The sequence below is a fragment of the Austrofundulus limnaeus genome, unplaced genomic scaffold (assembly GCF_001266775.1).
Source record: "Austrofundulus limnaeus strain Quisiro unplaced genomic scaffold, Austrofundulus_limnaeus-1.0 Scaffold245, whole genome shotgun sequence".
Lineage (NCBI taxonomy): Eukaryota > Metazoa > Chordata > Actinopteri > Cyprinodontiformes > Rivulidae > Austrofundulus > Austrofundulus limnaeus.
In genome coordinates this window covers 184,340-202,357 of record NW_013952647.1, presented here as the reverse complement: position 1 = coordinate 202,357, position 18,018 = coordinate 184,340, and the positions used below count along the sequence as shown (strand labels likewise).

Genomic DNA, 18,018 nt, shown 5'->3' with positions numbered 1-18,018 from the left:
GCATCCTGGGCCTCCATAACACCTCAGCAGTGCCACAGGCTGATTGCCTCCATGCCACGCAGCATTGAAGCAGTCGTTTCTGCAAAAGGATTCCCCACCAAGTATTGAGTGCAGAACTGAACATAATTATTTGAAGGTTGACTTTTTTTTTGTTTTGAAATACTTTTCTTTTATTGGTCGGATGAAATATGCTAATTTTTTGAGATAGGGATTTTTGATTTTTCTTTACTTTTTTGCCAAAATCATCAATATTAAAACAATAAAAGGCTTGAACTACTTCAGTTGGTGTGCAATGAATCTAAAATATATGGAAGTTTAATGTTTATCAGTACATTATAGAAAATAACGAACTTTATCACAATATGCTAATTTTCTGAGAAGGACCTGTATAAGTAAATATATCATTTCATTCAGGAGTTATCYTGCACACAAGACCACCTGTTACCAGTGGTGGGATGTAACTAAGTACAAGTACTTTGTTGCTGTAATTAAGTACATTTTTCATGCATCTGTACTTTACTTAAGTAGATTTCATCATGGGTACTTTTTACTTTCGCTCCACTACGTTTTACATTAAGTATCTGTACTTTCTACTCCACTACATTTCTGTAATGTGTTGAATTACAAAGTACATTCATGTCATGTCGCATTGCTTTTTTTGTTAGTTTATTTGTTTGTTTAGTTTGAAAGTAACCAGTGGCGAGAGGGGAATTTCTGTAATTGGTCCATTGAAGCAATGCAAAGCAGGAAAGTACCGTTAGACTCTCCTTCAGAAAAAAAAAGCGGAGTGATTCTGCATCACCTGGAGCAGCAGCAGCAGCAGCACGCCCACAATGGATTCCACAACGGTGGAAATGTGCCACTCATGGCCTTATTTATTCAAGTTAACTGGTTCAAAAAATGACTTATTGAGATTTGATAAAGGATGATGGTGGCAAATTTACATCTTTTGCAGCTGTTGTCACAATCTGTGATGATGCACAGAAAGTGTGAACAGTGTCACAGAGGGTAAACACAAACTGCAGCATTGTTCACTAAAATCGCACACCATTGATGTATTTAAAATATACATAGACACACTTCATAATATTGTAGACTATTAGGAAATACATTAAGCAAGTACTTTTACTTTTAATACTTGAGTATTTTTAAAAGCAAGTACTTACTTACTTTTACTCAAGTAAAAATGTTTGATGTGGTACTTTTACTATAGTACATTTTTGTCTGTTTATTTGTACTTTTACTTAAGTACAGTGTTTGAGTACTTTCTCCACCACTGCCTGTTACTGACTGACACAGCACTAACACACAGACGGAGAACAGTATGCCTCGGCCCCAGTGGGCGGAGCCAAATTAATACCTTTCTCTGAAAATAATAAAGCCTAATTAGACGAAAATGAATGTTTTGAACCGTGATGAATTCTTGGAGTGCTGACTTTTAATTTTCTAAGAAAAAAATGTTTCGCTTCTTATGTTTTTCTTTCTCACTTGGGTTAATTTAACTGCTGAATGATAAATTTTTCATTTTGACTGGTAAAGAAACAATGTTGTAAATAAATTTGTACCGTATTTATTCATGTATAATATGATCTCAAGTATAATATGATCATTTTTTGAGCTTAAAAAGCTTTAAAAATCTAATCATCAGTAATCCGTGTATAATACTGCCCCACCCTACCCCACTTTATGGATGGTTTTTAGGGTTAAATTTCTAGTATTATACATGAATAAATACAGTAATTCTGTTATTGCATAGATTTAAAATCTGATCTCCTATCAGTAATTGTTTTCCTGTCCGTTTTGTTATTCAGGTGCTCCATTTTTAGCTCTGTGTGTGTGTGTGTGTGTGTTTTGACAGATTGCTCTGAACGTCTCTGGAAAAGGGGACAGTCTGTCTCCTTGGGACGGTGTTCTTGATTTACCAGAACAGACCCTCATTCACAACCGCAGTCAGCAGCTGATTGGTGCGTAAACACATCTGCTTGTTGGATTGGTTCTGACTTTTCTACTTAAATATAATGTGTAAAAACAACCGGACAGTGATTCATTTAATCACTTTGTTGGTCAACAGAATTGACAAATACATGGGATCTGAATGAACTATTTAGGAGCTAAATCAAAGATCAAAATGATTTGTTAACTGCATAAGATGAATGTTTCATTTAGTTTATCTGAATGCTGCACCACAATTATATAATCTTTCACCAACCTACAGAACTGGCATCTTTGGTTGAGTCAGATCTGTTTTCCTTTTCTGATAAGTTTGTTAGAAGTAGGTATGATATGAACCTGACATTATGATAAACTCAGGCAAACATCACGGGTTTGTGGTATCATGGTGTTATGATTACAGCTCTAAAAGATGCTCTTTTGAATTTGGTATTTAAAACAAAAAAAGACAATAACTTTTCTCTGATCATGTTCAACTTGGTGTAATGCTGAAATTTCATCCCTCTTTAACGTGCTCGTTCAGACTTTTGTGATTTTTAGCACCTCAAGCAGTTAAGCTACACTGATTACATCTAATAGGATAACTGCTTTTCCACTGCTTTAATAGTTGAGACAAATAAGGGTTTACTATAAATATAAATGCTCCATATTTTTAACTGTATTCTGACTGTGTTTTGACTGTCCTGTTGTGTCTGTCTATTGTACAGCACTTTGGTTGGCCTTGTGCTGTTTAAAGTGCTTTATAAATAAAAGTGGTATGGTACTGCATGACAAGTCATATTTTTATGGATTTAATGCCGCTCGGCTAAAGCTACAGAGGCACCGAGTACTTTCTCCTTTCACTTAAAACTAATCAAATAAACAATCTAGTAACTCCAAAACACTCTGGCAGACAAGTTGTTACGAACACAATATACCACAGTAACAGTGATTTATAGCATAAACTAACATATAGCATTCAATTCAAGATAGCATAAGCTTTACCTGGTGATGCTCCCGTGTTAATGTGTTGCCTTCTTTGGCTGCCACTGACGTTTGTCTTTTTACAGTAGGCGAAGTATTCCAATATAGCTGACCTTATTCTTTAAGACGGGGGATGGTGGGGTGGGGTTGGGTTAGGTTCTGCTGATTTTAAGTCCACAAAAAAAGTTCACAAGTGTAAAACTTTATTATATGCCATTTATCCTGAATTAAACTATCCTCTCTAACAAACAGTACTGTACGTGTCAGGCACCATGTATGTAGCATCTTTAGCAGCTAAACTTCAAACTAAGAGCATCAAAAATAAGTAAAATGAGATAGAACTATTTTTAGTTAACTATTACAAAAATTGTCGATGTACAAAGCTTGAGTAACTTTAAACGGTATGTATAAAAGTCAAACTTGATCTAGAAATGCTTTTATTTTGAAAGGAGTAAACTGGAAGGATCATAAGTTAGAGCTATAACTCTGGTTTGGCTTGGCCGATTTGCCACAAATGATCCCACCCACAGCAGGTTTGTCCCACTAGTCTTCAACTAGAAGGAGGTAACAGTCATCTTAACATTAGTTTTAGCTAATTTTTTTCTGTTTAGCATTAGCAGATGTAAGATTCTTGCTTGGTGGATTAATGGTGAGTGAACCTAATTTTTTTTGGTTAGCTTTGTCCACTACTGCTGAGAATAAAAACAGAACATCATCTCTTAAGATAAAAAACAAGATGCTAACAGCTCTTCAGGGGTAAAATAATTAAGTATTTCTCAATAAATGTTTGCATGAGGCTGATAGGAAAAGTGTTGCTAACACCTCCCTCCTTGTTTCTGTATTTAGACCATCTGGGAGTTTCAGAAGACGAGATGAAAGACATGGTGTCTGACGTGGAGTCGGTCATCACTTTCTACTGCAAGTCTCGCAACATAACCTTCACCCCCGAGCTCAGCTGGCCACATCTGCTCCAACCCCTGCTGGGGCTGCGGTTGCCCCGCAGCGACCTCTACAACTGCTTTTACGCCGTCATGAATAAATACATCCCAAGGTAGATCATCACAACCCTGTTCCCTTTTTCCTCCGCTCTCACTCGCTGAGCGTTAATACCTGTTATGTGTGTTTATTTCAGGGAGTGTGTGCAGAAGGGCCGACCTTTCCACCTTTACAGACTGCTGCTGCAGTATCATGAGCCGGAGCTTTGCTCCTTCTTGGACACCAAAAAGATCACGCCTGACTCGTACGCCATCAGCTGGGTGTGTTCTTTGGCAGAAACGTGTCGATGCTGTGACTCCTCTGCTGTTGTCTGAACTTTGTGTTTGTTTGTAGCTGGGCAGTCTGTTTTCCAGCCACTGCAGACCTGAGGTCACCCAGGCCTTATGGGACTCCTACCTCCAGCAGGCCGACCCATTCCTCATCTTCTTCCTCATGCTCATCATCCTCGTCAATGCCAAGTATGTGAAGGTTGTCCAACACTAAAACATACATGATTTTTATGTTCTGAATGTCTGTTGATTTGTCCTCAGAGAGACTATCCTGGGACAGGAAGGAGACAGCAAAGAGGACATCATCAGTGAGTTTTGTTTATGGATTTTGTTTGCTCAGCATCTTGTTTAAAAACATATTTAAACTTGTTTGTTTCACACAGAAATGCTGGAAGCATCTCCTTCCCTCCTGGAAGCAGAAGACATTGAAGATTTGTTTTCTCTGGCTCAGTATTATCAGAGCAAAACCCCGCTGTCTCTCAGGAAGGTAAAAGCTCCGTCCACAGATCAGTCTGTGCTTTTTAATAGGGCTGGGTGATGAAATAATGATAAATATCAGGATAGACACATGATCAATATCTAGAAAATACATCTGGTAGAATGTTGATAATTTCACTGAACTCCATTCTGGGGGATGTAGGCAGAGGAAAGGCTTTAGCCGCTCAGCTAAGCAAGACTAGTGTCATCAACCCACTCACTCTTTGGTCAGCTGCAACAGCTGAATAACATGTAGCAGTTTCATGTTTCATCACTCTGACTCATAACTGCTGAAAAATAAAAAAGAACAATGTGGAATGAAAGGAGTAAATGAGGCAACATCTCGAGAGGAAATTGTGGATAAAAGAGGAAAGGTCACCAGTTTGGCAGAATTAATCAGCCAGCCTTTTTTCTCCTGCTCCTTATTTCAAACACGCAAAACAAAATACTAATCAATAACTAGAGAAATTTCATTTCCTGCGAAAATGATAGTGTGAATGCTTCATGCTGAAAACTTCAGCTGAAAACTGCTGAAATTGAGCTGAAAATGTTTAATAGGAAAAGTGTTAATTCAAAGTATTAACACTTTACTTTGAAAAGCTGAAAGAAGCAAAAATGCCTAACTTTGCAGAAAAACAGTAAAAGGAACACAAATCTAGTTGAAAACAAAAACAGCTAAGAGCTAAATAGCTGAATATAGCTGAAAACATATGTAAGAAACATAAATAACACTAGGTAGCAGAAAAAGAAGAATAGCAGAAAGAAGCAGATCTATAGCTAAAATAGCATAAAATAGCTAAAATTAGCATAAAATAGGCTAGGTAGCAATAGGTAGCAGGCACAAGTTGAAATTAGTACCCAGATAGAAGCTGGAATTTTTTTAAAATTAGCATAAGAAGAACAAGTTCAATGAACTTAGCTGAAAATATTGTAATAGCTACAAAAAATGTGTATTTAGCTTAGAAAAGCTAACTTCAACTAATAGCAGCTAAACATTAGCTAAAATTTCAGCAAATAGCTGAATGTAGCAGAAAGCATCTGTAAAAAGCATAAATAGCACAAAGTAGCAGAAAAAAGCACTAAAAAGTTGACAAAAGCAGAAGAATACCAGAAAGAGGCAAAATCTTTACTGAAATAGCAGAAAAAAGCTAAAATTTACAAAATAGTAGGTAAAATTGGCACAAGAAAGTGAAAAAGAGTAGAACCAGAACAAAATGTGTAAAGTGCTGTAAAGATTTAGAAACATTTCAAAGGGTTTTAAGGATGCTGAAAACTGCTCCATTCAATTTCAATGGCAAAAAAGTGGCTAAAAAACGTGAAATAGCTAAAAAAGTATAAAAAGCTGAGATGCCAAAAGTCATAGCAACCCTGACACAAATGAGCTGAATGTTTTGATAAATGAATTGTTGAAATAGCACAAAAATTGTGGAACGAGTTGGATGCCGAAAAATGTACGGAAGAAAAAATGATCTAAATAGTGTGAATGCTGTGAAGCTTTCACACTATTATTGATATCAGCTGATATAAAACGGTTATATCCTGTTACATTTTTCAGACAAATCACCCAGCTCTACTTTTTAGACTGTGATCAGAAGACACATTTACTAAACAGCTTTTTCCTCTTTTTGTTTTGTTAGATGAATCAGAATATGTTTGGTAGCAGCCTGGTGGCTCTTAAAGAGGAGGACATGGACCTGAGTCAGGCTCTCTGCCTCCCTGTGTCGGTCCCTGAAATCCTCCAGGCCAATCAGCTGCAACAGGTCAGCGATACGCCCACATTTAATCTGTTCAAGCAGGAAGTCACTAACATTGTTTTGAGTGTGCTGAAGATGGACCTTATGTTTCAGGATGGAGTGCGGTTTTTCGTTGTGGATTGTCGACCTGCAGAGCAGTACAACGCTGGACATCTGTCCACAGCCTTCCACCTGGACTCTGACCTGGTAGGACATGGTGGCCGTGGAAAATATTTCTGTAAATCTTTGTGCACCGTCTGAATGTTTCCATGCTGTTTGTCCCACAGATGCTCCAGAACCCCTCTGAGTTTGCTCTTTCTGTGAAGTCCCTCCTGGAGGCTCAGAAGCAGTCTTTAGAGTCGGGATCCATCGCCAGCGGAGAGCATTTGTGCTTCATGGGCAGTGGGAGAGAAGAGGAGGACATGTACATGAACATGGTGCTGGCACACTTTTTACAGGTGAGGGAGAGGGCAGAGGTAGTGCTGCACTATTAAAAAATATGTTCATATTATTCAACTAAAACAAGAAAAAGATAATTATTGTATAATAAAAGCTGATGCAAGCAAACGTTTCATTGTATTGCTTTTAAAATCAAAACTCTAACATGATCAAATAGAACATATCAATTATTTGATTTTTTTTTAAATAAGAGTAGAACAGAAATTAAAATATTTGCAATCGTTTTAATTGTTTGTTAATTTAAACTCAGCTTATTTGCTAATAAATAATTCTGTGTTGCAGAAAAACAAAGAATATGTGAGCATTGCTAAAGGAGGGTTTATGGGTAAGTGTTATACATTTCTTTTGTTAGCATTACATTTACTTCTAGTAGATGTCTTTAAATCAATAATAATGTCCTGCCTGTGCCATAGAAGCTTTAATTTTGCACTGTAATGGCTGAAAGACATACTGGTATGTACATTTGAACACAAAAATGGTGAGGAAAAAAGTAAAAACCAAGTTTCTGTTTGAGAGATTTATGGAAAATAATCTGGGGTCGGATTTATAAAACTTGCATATGCACAATATGAGCCCAGAAACTTGCGTGCGCCACTTTTCACGCCAAGGTTGTTATTTATAAAATCCAAACTTGACGTGAAACTGTGCGGTGCCTCATGCCAGCTTTGACCCATGGGTACGCTCATTTTGGAGACGTGAAACTGTGACACGGTGAAGTGAAGAATTGGAGCCACACTGTGTAATGATCACTGTCAGTTGTTTAATTTCACTTCATAATCAGACTTAGATTTTTTTTTTTCAACTTTATCATCAGCTTTCTTAACGGTAATATTTATGCTTCTGCTGCTGAGCCAGAAGGAGCTTTGAAATAAAAAACTTAAATCTTAAATAAAAGTTCCCGTGCACAACTCCATTCATCTGCTTCCTCCTCAGACGACCCCGACCCACAGACCCCTCCCCGACAAGAACAGCAGGACAGCAAAAGTCACGCTTTGGATAAACGCGCAGGGCGCATCCACCTCGCCAGTGTGAATGTTATAAAACTTCACGTTTAAAGTCCGTATTTGTCGTGTGTGTGTGTGTGTGTGTGTGTGTGTGTGTGTGTGTGTACACGGCGGGGTGGGTGTCTGCCGCGAATAACAGAGCAGGCAGGAGGGGGAGAGGATGAGGAGGAGAAGAGCAGTGAACTAATTTCTAATTTTATCTGACTTATTTAATTTAATTTTTATTGTTTTTATCGTCCTGCAGGCTCTGGGAGAAAATTAATTTGAAGCTGAGATTTTTTTTATAAAAATCGTTAGATTACTCTAAAGCAAAATGAGGGAAATTCTGTGTCAATTACAGACATTCTGTTCACGTGAGCAGTTGTCAGCACCTGTCATCCTCCAGGCACATGACGGAGCATGGCTGAGCCGTCCAATCACTTTTATTGGCATTGATCAGCTGACTGATTTAAATACATCTTAACATTCATGAGGTACTTTGCATTGACTGTTTATGGTTGAHTGTGGGTGTGTAGAGGGTAGAACCTGAGGCGGGACCTTGTGCGCAAACTCTGACGTGTGGCTGTGATTTATAAATGAAAGGTGCACAGAAACGTGCGTACACACGGTATTATAAATCTGAATTTTTTTTGGTGTACACCATTTCCGCCTTTTGGCTGTACGTTCACTTTTAGTATGGTTTCCACGCAATCCTTTATAAATCTGACCCCTGGTCTGTACCAAATTCTACTAATTATTACAAAAACACACCAGTTTCCACTGTGTCATTATTTATTAAATGAAAATAAAGACAAAATTATTAAGATATATTTTGTCCAATATTTCATCAGTCTGAACATCCTTTAGCAGTGATAACTGGTTCTCTGTGTGACGTCATCAGTTTCTCACACAGCTCTTAAAGAATATTTGATCTGCTCTTTTTTACAATGTTGCTTCGGTTCACAGACACCTGCTTTAAAAAATTTAATGACCTGCTCAGAAAGTTTAGCCAAAGCAAGTCACCGATGTATTCTGTTTGAAAAGTTTTCCACTTTTTGGACCTCAGAATATTCATATGACCTAAAGCATTGGTTGACCTGATAGATAGCCCCTCATCAGACCTAAACAACCAAAGAAAATCTGAAGCTCCTATGTTTTAATAATTTTTGAGCAATAACCATTTCTGTATGTCTAGATACCCCTCTTTCAGATAAATTGGGGGTCCGGGGGTGGGGGGGGGGGTTGGTTAATATGATGGATAGCCCCTCCTTAGACCTAAACAACCAAAGAAAATCTGAAACTCCTATGTTTTATAGTTTTTGAGCTATAATCAGAGTTGCATATAAAATTTTTGGTCTGGTTGTCAGTGGAGGACCTAGGGTTGTTGCTTGGTACTCATTTTCCTTCACTCATTTAACATTTATATATAGGGGCGTCAGGGCATCTAACGTCCCCGTTCTGTTTTATGACTCCTATCAGCTGCAACGTCTCAGGACATGATGCCAAATCAGTCCAACAACTTTTGTATTTAAAGGAGACCAATTTTGGGTCCTAGAAATTTTTATGGTATGTTTGTGGGCTATCCAGACCATGTTCATTCAATTTAATGCACAAANGGATAGAGCTTCATCAGAGCTAAACAACAAAAGAAATCTGAAGCTCCTATGTTTAATAGTTTTTGAGCTATAACCATACCCCTTTTTCAGATAAAATGGGGGTCTGGGCAGGGGGTACTGTTGTAGTCAAGACCACCTAACCCGAGACCAAGACAAGACCAAGACCACAGTGTCTCGAGACTGAGACAAGACCAAGACAAGACCAAGACTTTTAGGGTTTGGACCAAGTCAAGACCAAGACCAAGGGAGGGCGAGACCAAGTCGAGACCAAGACCAAGGGAGGGCGAGACCGAGACAAGACCAAGACCAGATGAAAAAAAAGTGTCCTAAAAGATGGAGTATTCTGTACACATGTACAGTGGGGGGAAAGGTATTTAGTCTGTCAAGGTTGAGGACTAACTATGATGTCAATCACAGGCCTCTCTCATCTTTTTAAGCGGGAGAACTTGAACAATTGGTGCTGACTAAACACTTTTTTCCCCACTTTGGCTAACTTAATATGTAGAGCTAATATTGACTAAATCTTTGTGTGAGGGCAGAGGAAAGAATTTTGTTACAGAGGCAGATTGTTAATGTTAGTGACGATAAAAGTTTGACGTTGTCTAACGTTCTCATGTCATATACTTTGACGCGGGGGATACCCACCGCGCGTCCGTCCTTGCCGCCCGCGGCTTTTCCGGGTTGCGTCACATCTGAGGTTAACTTGAGGAATCATGAGGAATCAGGACTAATGGTTAACTTTAGGGTCTGTGGTTAACATGAGGGATCAGGACTAATGGTTAACTTTATGTTCTGTGGTTAACATGAGGGATCAGGACTAATAGTTAACTTTAGAGTCTGTGTTCAGGGATAGGCTATATAAGGCTAATAAAAGTTAAATTTAGGGTCTGGGATGGTTAGTTTCGCGCAATCCTAGTCTTGTAAAAAACTATGACAACGCACTCGTCCTCCTCCGCCTCATCTTCTACAGAACGGACGTGGGGGGTACCCACAGCATCAACTTACTGACGCTTGGTCAGTCCCAGCCCAAAGCGTCAATACCTTGACCCGGGGGCATGAGAACGGACTCCCTTGTCCCCACCGTCTCTGAAAGTGAAGCACTGCCAAATTTACAATTTGCCCTACGATTTCTCCTGGTTGTTGTTGTTTTACAATATTATTTATGATGTAGCCAAATGTTTTACTTAAATTTTGAAGACATCCTTTACTGCTCCCAGAGAACCACGGTTCACTTTCCGGGAGTGCTTCGTGCAAGTGACAGGATGGGTGACAGCCGGTAACAAAAATACATTAATAACAATAAGTCAGGTTTGGATTTGAATCAGTAGCTACTTTTTAAATCCAATGAAAGTAAGAATGTTAACTAATAAAATGGACAACATTCTGGCTGTTCAGTGATATTTCCACAGTTTGTGGTCTTGACTGGTCTTGAAATAAAATTCAGAGTCCTTAATGTCCGAGACCGAGACAAGACAGAGTACAAATGCTGTCGAGTCTGAGACGAGACCAAGACAATCAAAAAATGGTCTTGAGACTGGTCTTAAGACCAAGACCGGTTTCAAGTACTACAACAATAGTGGGGGGCACTGATTGGTGGGCCTGATGGATAGAGCTTCATCAGAACTGAACAACAAAAGAAATCTGAAGCTTCTATGTTGAACAGTTTCTTAGTTAAAAGCATTTTTGCATGTCCAGACACCCCCTCTTTGAAAGGAGACCCCTCCTCAAATATGGGGACTATCGTAAAACTGTTGTCTGGCACAGTGTAGGTCAGACTCATCTACAGCCCTGCCAAATTTTATGTTGACCGGTACAACCCTCCTGAAGGACTCTCAGGAGTGTTGGGCCTATCAGGGGAAGCGGCGGYAAAGCATAGAGCAGCACTTTTGGCCAGTCGTGTGCCAGTGCATTCTGACCCAGAGGACTGGCAGTGTCTGCCAGGGAAAACCAAAGTGGGCAATGTGTTGTCTCTCGGGACACAAACAGGTCCACAGCTGCTATGCCGTACTTCTCCCAAATGACCCCCACTACCTCCGGGTGGAGCCTCCACTCCCCCGGTGGTGGGCTTCCCCGAGACAGAATATCGGCCGGAGCATTCCGCACCCCTGGAATGTAGGCCACCCTTAGGCTGGCAAAAAGAGGGGCTGCTCAGGTCAAGAGCTTCTGGGTCAGCCTCAGCAATGTTATCGACCGTGTCCCCCCCGATGGTTGATATGAAAGACCACCGAAGTATTGTCCGACCGCACTAGGACATGTTTCCCGCGCAGGCCCGGGAGGAAGTGTCGCAACGCCCGCTGCACAGCCTTCAACTCCAAGGCGTTGATGTGCTGCAGTTTCTCCTGCGGGGACCATGTCCCCCGGGCGATCTGTCGCTGCCACGACGCCCCCCATCCTGTGGTAGATGCTTTGGTAGAGACAACCTCTCGACGAGCCAGCAGCGAGCCCAGTGGTACCCCTTTGGTCATAAACCCTGCCTCTCACCACTGAACCAGTGACGCAAGGCATTGATTGGACACCATCAGTCTCCTGCGGCGGTGCAGCACATGAGATGGGTGCAGCCTTAGGCTGTTGAGCCACATCTGTAGCTGTCGCAGAGACAACAATCCCAGGGGTATCACTGTAGCAGCAGCAGTCAGCTTGCCCAACAGACGAAGGTAGGCAAGAAAGGGGGTACGCGGTCGGGTAGAAAGGAGGACAACATTTAAAGAATGTCAGAATGTCCTCGACACGCTGAGGCGACGGGTGAGCAGTCATAGTGAGGGAGTCCATTGTGATCCCAAGAAAGGTGACTTGCTGAGATGGAACCAAGTTGCTTTTCTGCCAGTTCACATGAAGACCCAACAAGTCTATGTGTTGGAGTAATGTGTGTGTGTGTCCGCCGCCGCCTGAGCTTCTGTGGGCGCACAGATTAGCCAATCGTCTAAGTAAGGCAGGATCTTCAACCCCTTGGCCTGCAGAGGAGACAGGGCTGCAGCCACGCACCGCGTGAACACACGCGGGGACAGAGACAGGCCGAATGGAAGAACTCTGAACTGAAAATGCTTTCCCTGAAATGCAAAGCGGAGAAACTGCCAATGGTGTGATGCAATCGGAACATGAAGGTAGGCGTCCTTCAAGTCGACCAAGGTGAACCAGTCGCCTGGGGAGATAGTCTGAAGCACATCCCTGACGCTCAACATGTGGAACGGAATAGTCTTCAAAAACACATTGAGACCCCTGGGGTCCAAAATTGGGCGGAGTCCGCTGGTCTTTTTTGGGACTAAAAATACTTTGAGTAAAAGCCCCCTGGATCCAGCAGGGGGTCGACAGGCAATATAGCGCCCTTGGCCAGCAAGGCGTCTATTTCGTGACTCAGAGCCTGAGCCTTTGCCTGGTCGTGAATCACAGTCATCCTGACTCGACCAGGAACAGGAGGGCGGCGGCGGCGGAACTGTAGCGTGTAACCCCGAGTCAGTGTAGACACCACCCATGGGTCGGGAACTAGAGTGGTCCAGCAACTGAGCTGGTCTGGGGTAAATTGTCCCACCGCCAGCTCGGTATCATTTCCGAACCCCCCTGCCCTAAAGAGGGCGGGAGGGTTGCCGAATGGACTGCCGGGGTTGAGAAGCGATGCGAGCCTGACCCCTGGAAACGTCCCACTGGCCAGGAGAAGGCCCTGCAGCAGGCCGTGGCTGCCCCACGGAGGGTGTAGACGGGGCTGGATAAGTGCGTAAAAAAGATGCAGAGGCACTCCCAGCAGGGCGCTGCAATCACCTGCGATGAAGGCCGGCCAGCTGCTGCCTGGTACGAGAAGCCTGGGCCAACCGCTCCAAGGCTGCAAGCGCAGCAGAGCCAAACAACTCCCCCGGGACCGACTCATCAGGGTCCTTCTACAAGCTTCAGTAAGCGGAGACTGTGCCAGCCAGACCTGGCGTTGTTCCCGGACAAGGGTAGACAGGACACGGCCGATTTCCCTGGACAAAAGAGCAAACGCATGAAGAGATGCGTCCATCAAACCTTGAGTAGGTGCATCAATCGCCAAGCCCTCCAGAGAGGCTGAGAGACCAGTAATAAATGCGACAATGGATTACCGAGTCGCCCCAATCGAGCCCCCGAGTCATAAGCTCTACAGAGCAGATCATCAGTCACACGACACTGAGGACGAGGACACCTCGCATTAGCTCTCAGAACCTCATCTGGAGCCACAATGAGGGATGCTATGGCAGGTTCGACAGAAGGCATATGACCCAAGCCAAATTGGGCGCATCCTGCATGGCTGCCAGAGCCCTGCCATCAGAGGTCGGTCGTGAAAAGGCCTTAGTATCTGCCCAACAGGCATGAACCTCCTTCATATAGTCGGCAGATGGGGGAACCATAAAGGACGACCTAGTAGTAGGACGCCGAAAGAAAGCACTGGAAGCATCAGGCTGGCTCTGTGGAGCATCCAGCTGCAGCCGAGCAAGCGCAGTTCTCAAAGCGCCCACTATCGAATCATCCTCTTCCGACTGAGAGCAGGAAGAGAGACGCGAACTGGCTGTTGACATATGCGAGCCAGATTCAAACGGATCTTGAAAATCTGTACCAGACGCTGCCAGGGATACAGCATCATCGTCTAAAATGGAGAGCCCTGAACCCATGCTCCGCCCTGGGTCCGGGTCTCCAGTCAGACCAGAGCCACCGCCGCCTCTAAGGGACTCGAGCAGTGCTTTCATCTGCTCCAACTCGGAAGTAAGATGGGCCACCTGCCCAGTTAGGCCTTCTGAATCCCTGGAGCTCTTCTTTGTCCTCTTACGTGGAGGCTGCATAGCCTCAGGAGCCATACGTTTCACAGGCCGGCTGGCACCTTGAAGGTCAGCCAAACGAGCGGTACGCAGGGACAAGGGCAGAACAGAACAATTAGGGCAGGCCGCATCAGTCAAGGCCTCCTGTAGGTGATCTAGGCCCAAACAAGAAGGACACAGATCATGCCCATCCTCCAATTGGAGAGGGGCCAAACAGACTCTGCAGCCCGGCACGTCCAGCATCTTACGCTCACAAGACAAGGTCAGGTCAAGCTGAAATTGCCACTCTTGACACTTAGCCTAATGGACTAGGGACCCGGTCGAGCAGAAAACGCCACCAGGGGTTCACCGTAGCACGGTTGCAATATCGTATGAGGCAAGCCGAACACGGCTGCACAACGTAAAACAATAAGCAAGCCCGAAAACGGCTGCAATTAAACAAAATATAGGCGAGCCGAACACATCTGCACAACGTAAAACAATAAGCAAGCTCGAAAACGGCTGCAATTAAACTAAATATAGGCGAGCCGAACACGGCTGCACAACGTTAACAAAAAACAAGCCGAAACGGCTATGCTTAACAAGGCAAGACAAGTAAATGGCGGCACAATATAAGAAAAAGCAATCCAGAAAACGGCTGCAATAATCAGTTAAAGGCAATCCGAACGCGGCTGCCACAATACAAGCCGATACGGCTAATCAACAACCGGTCGGAGTTGGCTAATGCCCTACCACTGGCAACAGAAAAATCGACGCGGAAAGCTGACGCTGCCCCTCCCGTCAACTAAAAGAGAAAATAACTTACCAATCGAAGAACAAAATTGTAACAATAAGGAGCTTGCGCAGCCTCTAGAGGGCGAGAATCCTCGCAGCTCCGACTGTAGTCTCGAGGCTACCAGCGACAAGCAACAATCAAAGTCTTACCACCTATTCAACCTGCATGCGAGAAGATGAAAAGGGACTGAGCTGGCATTGTCACGTGATTATATAGACTTATCGGTGTCACCGGGTGTCACATGTGACCATGTTGGTATAAGATTCTCGACCTGAGCATGCGCAAGAGTGATCATTCAGTGCTTTAAGCACCACCTCTGGTGGTCAGTAGGGATGAAATAGAACTCTACTTCCTGGTGTTGGCTCTGGGAGCGACACCATATGGCACCCGCTTACGCTTCGCGTGCGGGGGTCATAATAAACTGAACAACATTTGGAATGCCACTCCACCAATTAACTATTTCACAGCGGACCTTTACTTTGCTGCACTGCTGAACATACATGCAGGGAATGGAGATCAGCACAGGGTGAGTTAGTGTTGGAAGTGTTGATCAGGGGGGACTGGCCATCTGGGATACAGCTGTGGAAAAAATTAATAGACTGCTTTAAAATTATCAGTTTCTATAATTTTTACTCTTTATAGGTATATGTTTGAGTAAAGTGAACATTGTTATTTTATTCTATAAACTACTGACATGTCTCTGAAATTCCAATTAATTTCAAGTCAGTTTATTTATATAGTGCCAAGTCACAACATACGTTGTTTCAGGGCACTGTACATGGAAAAAAGAACAATCTAAAGAAGAAGCCAGCAGATTGTGTTCAGAATCAGAATCAATTTTATTGCCATTGTCAGTGATAAACACAGACTAGGAATTTGCCGTTAAGAACACCCATTCGTATTACACACATAATAAACATTGGGAAGAACGGATGTTGAATCACTTCATCACAGTCTCCCATCCTGAGCAAACGGTGGAGAGGAAAAACTCCCTATTAACAGGAAGAAACCTCCAGCAGAACCAGGCTCAAGACAGGCGGCCATCTGCCTCGACTCCAAGCAAAAATTGAATATTTGCAGAAAATGAGAAATGTTCAAAGTGAAGACACAGATGCAGAGTTTTCAGACCTCAAATAATGCATAGAAAACAAGTTCATATTTAGAAACAACAATACTAATGTTTGAACTCAGGAAGAGTTCAGAAATCAATATTTGTTGGAATGCTTTCAGTCAAATACAGGAAAACAATGCAGCACTGCTCTCAAGTTTTCCAGAGCTGTATTTCCCAGTGGCCTGGCCCACTCGTCTACTGACGAATGACAGGACCAAACGCTCTGCTGTTATTAATGTTTTAAATGAACACACGTGCAACAGAGGGAGAGTATAAAACTACAAAAAGCACAGACAGGCGATGCAGTAAAGCTCTCTAAATTAATGTTAAATAAGACATAAAGAGTAGTGAAATGTGAAACGTTAGCATAGCTTAGAACTGAAAAAGGGTGGATTTTTTTATTTTTACTTCAACTGTGTCTGGTTCTTGATCAAACCTGAAGCGCTCCTTTTGTTAGGAATTAAGTTTTACAGTAATCTGTGTTGTTTCAGCTCTCCAGAAGCACCTGGTGGACATGAATGTCGAGGGCCTCGACTCTTCGTATGTCAACTGGATCGTCAGCACTTCTGGATCCCACAGCAGCCTGAGCTCTGCTGATGTAGGTTTAAAAAAGAAGGAAACCAAATTCATCACCACTGCAGCTCTTTGTTGGAGATCTGTGAAATGTCTTTTTGTGTTGTATGTTCAGCTGCAGATTTTATTCTTACGCTTGCTTTTCTAACAACACAGGGAGATTTAAGCAGCCCTGGAGACGGTAAAGGTGTCAAATCTTTAGTCAACAAAATGACTTTTGCTCTGAAATCCAAGTCAGTCAACGTAAAGGAGAAGATGATCAGCTTCATTGAGAACACTTCCACCCCTGTAGACAGGTAGGAACCATGATCCACTTCTGCATTTTCTGTGAGGAAAATGTGGATTCCTACTCAGGCTGCAGCTATCGATTATTTTAGTTATCGATTAATCTACCGATTATTTTTTTCGATTAATCGAACAGGCGGGCAATTTAGTAATACATACCCTCAATAAACAAGCGTTTTGAACTTCAAAAAACATTTATTGCACATTTTAAATGCACAGTAAAACATGGCATGGCAAAAACATAAAAACTCAAATTTAATGCCCAGGGCAAAGTAGGTTTTTATTTTTTAAATTTAATTTAATAAAAATCCTAGGAGGACATCTCAACTTTGCGTCTTCCTTCTGGTTAATATTTCCACAGACTCTGTGGGAAAAAAGAGCTTAAATCCTTAATTTTCAATGTTTTAAATTAGTGTAGATCCTGAGAGTGGCAGGGCAGAGGGCAGAGTGGTTAAACAAAAGAATCTCATTTCCCAGTTTTTCCAATGCAGTGAGAGGTCACTCCCATACATACCTTAACTGCCACACTGGTCCAAACGTCTCTAGTGAGTGCGACAGTCTATTTCTTTAAGAGTYTCTTTTAGCTTGGCTTTAATCTCTGCATGCTTTTTCTCCATAAGTTTTATGAAGTGCYTTGTTGAAGGAAGAACATACCGTGGGTTGAAGGTGGAAACCATCTGCCTAAAACCTTTGTCCTCAACTCAACCATGATGATGGGATGCATCTCTCCAATGAACATTTTCGGGATACTGTCTGTAAATTCAGCTGCTTGCTCTGTAGAACAGAATGGTATCCTTCTCACAAAACTGTCCATGGTCCGCTGGGATTTGCTTTAAAAAAAGAGAAAAGAAGATATACAGTATAAAAAAAGATCTGGCTCAGACTTCACTTATTTATTTCCATTTTAATCTGCTATACGCTCCATTTTATCCTTTACATGTAATGCTTTTTTCCAAAATATTATTTTTATTTGTTTTTCATGCACTTAGATAAAGAATAAATAAATTTAAAAATATCAAAAATGGGCAGGAACCCCCCCCACACACACACACACACACACACACACCA

At 42.3% G+C, this 18,018-nt stretch overlaps 1 protein-coding gene across 3 annotated transcripts in view; it reads left to right on the top strand.

Moving 5' to 3' along the window:
- tbc1d23 (TBC1 domain family, member 23) overlaps positions 1-18,018 on the top strand; it is a 45,588-nt gene that overhangs the window by 15,865 nt on the left and 11,705 nt on the right. For all 3 annotated transcript variants that reach the window (XM_014020237.1, XM_014020235.1, XM_014020236.1), the window contains exons 3-14: positions 1,859-1,964; positions 3,760-3,964; positions 4,046-4,169; positions 4,243-4,367; positions 4,440-4,486; positions 4,562-4,665; positions 6,293-6,415; positions 6,503-6,595; positions 6,676-6,846; positions 7,130-7,172; positions 16,584-16,690; positions 16,822-16,961. In XM_014020237.1, coding sequence (XP_013875691.1) covers positions 1,859-1,964; positions 3,760-3,964; positions 4,046-4,169; positions 4,243-4,367; positions 4,440-4,486; positions 4,562-4,665; positions 6,293-6,415; positions 6,503-6,595; positions 6,676-6,846; positions 7,130-7,172; positions 16,584-16,690; positions 16,822-16,961 — 1,388 coding nt within the window. The remainder of the gene's footprint in view (positions 1-1,858; positions 1,965-3,759; positions 3,965-4,045; positions 4,170-4,242; positions 4,368-4,439; positions 4,487-4,561; positions 4,666-6,292; positions 6,416-6,502; positions 6,596-6,675; positions 6,847-7,129; positions 7,173-16,583; positions 16,691-16,821; positions 16,962-18,018) is intronic.